General features: G+C 32.0%; 2 protein-coding genes across 2 annotated transcripts; both read right to left on the minus strand.

The window, feature by feature from the left end:
* LOC123198971 (disease resistance-like protein DSC1) lies at nucleotides 1-1,904 on the minus strand. Its single transcript, XM_044613773.1, has 4 exons — nucleotides 1,896-1,904; nucleotides 1,407-1,775; nucleotides 266-1,246; nucleotides 1-30 (listed from the first exon to the last, which is right to left on the minus strand). Exons 1-4 carry the CDS (start codon nucleotides 1,902-1,904, stop codon nucleotides 1-3), a joined length of 1,389 nt encoding a protein of 462 aa, XP_044469708.1.
* A 56-nt stretch (nucleotides 1,905-1,960) lies between these two features.
* LOC123199224 (disease resistance protein RPV1-like) lies at nucleotides 1,961-4,356 on the minus strand. The gene is made up of 2 exons (XM_044614157.1): nucleotides 3,762-4,356; nucleotides 1,961-3,107 (listed from the first exon to the last, which is right to left on the minus strand). Exons 1-2 carry the CDS (start codon nucleotides 4,274-4,276, stop codon nucleotides 1,976-1,978), a joined length of 1,647 nt encoding a protein of 548 aa, XP_044470092.1. The 5' UTR covers nucleotides 4,277-4,356; the 3' UTR covers nucleotides 1,961-1,975.
* Nucleotides 4,357-5,483: the final 1,127 nt, after the last annotated feature.

Consider the following 5,483-nt stretch of genomic DNA (forward strand, 5'->3'; position numbering starts at 1 on the left):
CTACAATCCAATACAACGTTCCAAATGCTCCTAAAAAATCACAAATAGGCAAGACACTATAAGGGCAAGGCTATTTGTTAAGTTTATAAAAATTAAAATTTTAATCCACACGTCTTTTACTTCTAAAATGAAATATGTATACTCATATTTAATTTTTAAGTCTTTTGAATGGTATATTAAAAGTTATAAAGTTTGAAGATTCAGAATTTATAGAAAATGAATTGGCGTTATAAGAAGACAGAAAAAGTGAGAGAGATAGACTTACTTGACGGTGATCGTCTGCTACAGTTCTCTCAATTTTCAAGAAGTGAGCATCTGTCATCTCTAATTTTAATTTTAAACAATTAGAGAAGTCGATTATGTCAAAAACAGAATCCATACGTAGGAATAAACTTGATACTGATTCAAGAGAAACACAATTCACTGCTATAATTTGCACTAGACTGCTTGGAAGCTCCGGTAAGTATTTAAGCCTCTGACAATTACTTAAAGAAAGCCCTTCCAGGTTAGACAGGTTTTTGATGCTCTCTGGTAGCGTCTCCAAATTGTTTTGGTCAAGATCTAAACTTCCTAGTGAGAGTAATTCGCCAATAGTGTTGGGTAACACTTCAATGCAACAATTAATCAGACATAGCTCTTGGATTCTTTGGAAGACAGATAAATCGACGAGTGGGATACCCAATTGCTTTTGCATCTTACATCTTGTCAAAGATAATGTCTTCAGGTTGGTCAAACTTGCCATAAATGTTGCTATTTCTGCAAAAGAAATTCCCTCCAGTATCAGTTCCTCCAGAGTTTGTAAATTTCCCATGTCATTAGGCAATCTATCAAGATTGGAACAACCCGAGAGACAAAGATATTTAAGGGATTTCAACTCACAAATACTATTTGGTAATCTCTCAAGCCTTGAACATTTTCTAAGACTTAATTTTACTAGTCTAAATAAATGCCCTATTGATGGAAGTTCTTTAATGGCAGTTTCATCTAGATATAACTTTTCAATTGTATTAGGGAGATTTGGAACTTTTTCGAGATTTGAGCAACCAGAGAGATAAACTTTTCGAAGAGACTGGCAACTATCACTAATTGGAAGATTATTAAAGCTTCTGCATCCTCGTAGATTCAAGATAACAAGTTTATGGAGATTATGGATAGATGAGAAACTCTCAAGCAAATTTGTACAATCTTCAAGATTCAAGCTCTCAAGATTTGGCATAAGTGACAAATCTGGTATTTTGCATAGATGCTTAGAGTGACTGAGGCCAATATATTTCAAATTAACAAGAACCTGTCAAAAAAAGAAAAAAAAATTAAATTAAATGAAGTAAAGCTAGAAACATAACTAATTTGCAAAAAATTGCAATTTAAAGCATAAAAAAAAAAGCAATATAAAAGTTAACAAATACCTGGTTACTAGTCCAAAGTTTTTTAACTTTGCTATTAGGCATGCAAAGTGCAACAAGGTTCTTTGGATTAAAATTTGGCGGCAATGATTTGGCAGGATATCCATGAAAGCAAAAGTGCCTTATCTCATAGAAATCAAACTTAAGTTTCTCAAAACCATGCACCTTTCCATCATTGGAGTTTTCTCTTTTCAACCATCTCAAGATACGGCGAAATGCAGAGGAATCAGATTCAAGCATCTTCTTTCCATGTTCAGACCCATAAAATTTCAAGAATCGTAGGTTTGGCATTTTGTTAAAAGCTTCAGGATTTAAATGCAACTCTTCTACTTTAGATATATCCAAACATATGCTTCGAATTGCTCTAGTTCCCTGGTAATCACAAGAATATTGGTGAAAAGTCAATTTGCAATTGCTTAATTACACCAATTCTTAGGTAATGTACTCTCAAATATATTTCTTTTCAGAATATGTAAATAAAAATAATAATACATGTGTCATTACCACCCTATACCAAATAATTTAATTCCCAATGATAACTGAAAATAAATATTCTGCTAGCAAATATTTTATTATAATTTATGTATAAAATAGAAATAAAAAATTAGTGTTTTGACTCTTACCGTATTATTCTTCAATACTGAAAGTATATCATTATGATCGCACAACCGACTACGTTCGCCAGGATTATCAATTGATTCTTGCCGAACAATTTCTCTACCCATTTCTTCAAGTAAATCATGAATTGTTATGGTGTCAAATGATATAGTTAAGAGACACTTTTCAATGAGAACATTTATACAAATATAAGCATCTAAGTTACGATCATTCAAGATTGCTTCTACAAAATCTCTTTTACACCCTTTAAAAAAACATGCAATATCCAAAAATACACACTTCTGTTTATCATCTAATCCTTCGTAACTTATTTTTAACACTTTTTGGACATCCACAGGAGGACTTGTTTTCAAGTTTTCTAATGCACTTTCCCATTCTCTCTTCGTCCTAGTGAATAGAAAAGAACCTAAAACTTCAAGAGCTAGTGGAAGACCTTCAGCATAATCTACTACTTCAAATGATAGCTTGATATAATCTTCTGTTGGAGGGTTTCCTCTAAAGGCATGTAGGGCAAAAAGTTGAAAAGCATCATCAGGAGATAAATTTGTCATCTTATGAATGTGATCCACTTCACAATTTCTTAGCGTATGTTTATCCCTTGATGTTATAATGATTCGACTATATGAATCCAACTCACCAAAAATTGCCATTAAACATTGCATTTGATTTAAATTCGTTACATCATCAAATACAATAAGAACTTTTTTTCTGCTAATAAGACTTCTTCTTGTGAAGGTGAATCTATGATTAGGATGTTCATCCCCTAAAACTGCAGAACTCAGTTTTTGGCATAAGTCATTTAATCCCCCACTTTTTTCTGATTCTTCTCTAATATTTGAAATGAAGTAAGATTCTTCAAATTGTGTAGAGATTTTTTTAAATATAGCATCAGCAAGAGTAGTTTTTCCAATGCCCCCGATGCCCCAAATTCCTAGCTTGCAAACACCGTTTGAACATAATAAGTTTTCAATCTGTTCGATTGATGACTCTAGTCCAACTAAGTATTTGGAAGAAATAACTGAGGAGTTATAATGTAATTTCTTCAATACATCATTGACAAGTTCTTTTACCAGCGTTGCCTCATCCCTAAAAATAAAAAATAAAAAATTAAATAATATGATACTAAAATTAAATGATTAAAAACGAAATAAAGAAATATAACATAATCATTGAATAAAAATTTTTAAAATGTAAGATTGGCATGATGAAGAACTGCGTCATGACATGAACTCAAGTTCATTTCTCAACGGCACAAAATTTCAGATTCAAATATAATTTGTTCATCACTTTCCATATCCTAAAAACTGGTAAAACTTATCAATGCTAAAATTCAATTCAGTTCTCGGAAAAAATAAAATAATCAGTAATTATGTATTCAATGATATATCATATTTATATAGTAATTAGCTGTCATCCAAAAAAGTAAAATTGACCATTCATATTAATGAATAGTGTTTGTATTAAGTCTTTATGTGCTTTGGGCCAGAAGACACACAACAAGAACCCAACCCAAATTAGCATAGTATAAAATATAATGTCAAACTTCCAATTGATTATTTTTTTGACCATCTGAATCTGTCCTCAGTAAATCTGGAAAAGATAATAAAAATAGAAAACAAATGGAACTGCTGTATGTAAGATTATTACATAAAAATTGGTAATTTGTAGCTTTAAAGTACTTACCAAAACAAAAAAAAAAGATTATTACATAAAAAACTTGATAAAAAAATTTACAGTTACCTAGAGTTCTTTGAATGAGAACCAGAAAGGTTGGCTGCATCCCTCAAAGCAGTCCTCCATCCCTCCAACATCTCTGAATGACCAATAAAACGATTTTCAAGCTCAGCAAATGCTTTTCCGAAATCCCCAGTTTGATTCCTGACATCAGATGGATCTACGTCATAGAAGACTGGTATTACGATCTGATCATACGTGTTCTTACATTTAACAATCTCTTCAAGTTCTTTGAGACACCATCTGGAGGAAGCGTAGCCTTTAGAGAAAATGATAACCGAGATCTTTGAATGTTCAATTGCCTTCAAAAGAGATGGAGAAATTTCTTCTCCTCTGACAAGGTTATCATCAATGAAAGTTTTAATATTTTTCTGACGAAAGGCTTCATAAAGATGGCTGGTAATGTTTTTTCGAGTGTCCACACCACGGAAACTAAGGAAAACCTCATATTCTAGTTTAGGAGAAATGGAAGAAGAAGAAGAGGAAGCCATTAACATCAAGTGATAAGAGGCACTTTGCATTAACAGAGAGGGTTAAACTAAATCATCAAGTAATTAAGTAATTGACTTTATATTCCACCATCACCGAGTCTTTTAGCATTAAAAAAAATCGGCCGGCCGAAAATTAAATTGGCATCACTTATCGGGAAGATGCCATACCATTTCATTTTCTTCCTTTTCATCTCTTTTTCCCAGAAAGTGACCTGCCTTTTCCCTATCTGACGTTTCTTACTTGGCCATACACGTTAGGTTTGATTGTCAACACTAATTACAATAAGTATTAGGCATGATTGTCACATTAATTTAATATTAGGATCTTTATCTTCATTTAAAAAAAAAAAAAATTGGCCGGCCAAAATTTATAAATTATCAGTGACATAAGCGTTAGGTGGGAGTCCTTAAAAATTCAATTAGTCAGTCCCTTCTCCACCCACCGCGTAACCATCTTCCGCCACTACCGGCCTGTAAATATTCATATTTAAAAATTAAGTCATATATGGGTTTGTGCATATTTGAGATTAAATTTTCAAACATTTTAACTTAAAACTATTGATCCCTATAATTGTTCCTTGCCAGGCATGGATTTTACTATGCCTATTCATATAGCTACCAAATTCATTCATCGGCTTATCCTCAAGGCCAAGGCTTCAAAAAATGGGTTAATTAGGACAGTTTATCTGTTAAGGATTTGTTTTGTTTTGTTTTGTTGTTCTGTTAATTAAATTGGCATCACTTATCGGGAAGATGCCATACCATTTCATTTTCTTCCTTTTCATCTCTTTTTCCCAGAAAGTGACCTGCCTTTATCCTATCTGACGTTACTTACTCGGTCATACACGTTAGGTTTGATTGTCAACACTAATTACAATATTCTGATCATCAACTTTACTTCTAGCCAATATCTCAATCATATATGGGTTAGTTGAGATTAAATTTTAAAGTATTAGGTATGACTTCACATTAATTTAATATTAGGATCTTTATTTCATATAAAAAAAAAAAAAAACTGTAGAATTTTAAAACTTTCTCTCAATGATATATGGGTTTAGTGAGAGTAAATTATTAAGAATGATTAGGACAATCTGAAAGTTGACAATGGAAATTAGAGCTATTATTAAGTAAAAAGCTTAGATATTTTTATGGTATCTTGAATAATTTGGAATGATGAATAAAAGAATCTATCTGTAGACATGTTGGATACAATTTCTCAGCAACATCAAATTGATCC

The sequence above is a fragment of the Mangifera indica genome, chromosome 16, assembly GCF_011075055.1.
Source record: "Mangifera indica cultivar Alphonso chromosome 16, CATAS_Mindica_2.1, whole genome shotgun sequence".
Classification (NCBI taxonomy): Eukaryota; Viridiplantae; Streptophyta; class Magnoliopsida; order Sapindales; family Anacardiaceae; genus Mangifera; species Mangifera indica.

Excerpts from the sequence above, each read along its gene's own strand:
- LOC123198971 (XM_044613773.1), bottom strand. Across the intron at positions 1,247-1,406 it reads AACTTTGGACTAGTAACCAG|CATCTATGCAAAATACCAGA; the intron begins GTATTTGTTAAC and ends AGTCACTCTAAG. Across the intron at positions 31-265 it reads TAGCAGACGATCACCGTCAA|GAGCATTTGGAACGTTGTAT; the intron begins GTAAGTCTATCT and ends GTGATTTTTTAG.
- LOC123199224 (XM_044614157.1), bottom strand. The coding sequence starts at position 4,276 with ATGCAAAGTGCCTCTTATCACTTGATGTTAATGGCTTCCTCTTCTTCT. Across the intron at positions 3,108-3,761 it reads TCTCATTCAAAGAACTCTAG|GGATGAGGCAACGCTGGTAA; the intron begins GTAACTGTAAAT and ends TTTTATTTTTAG.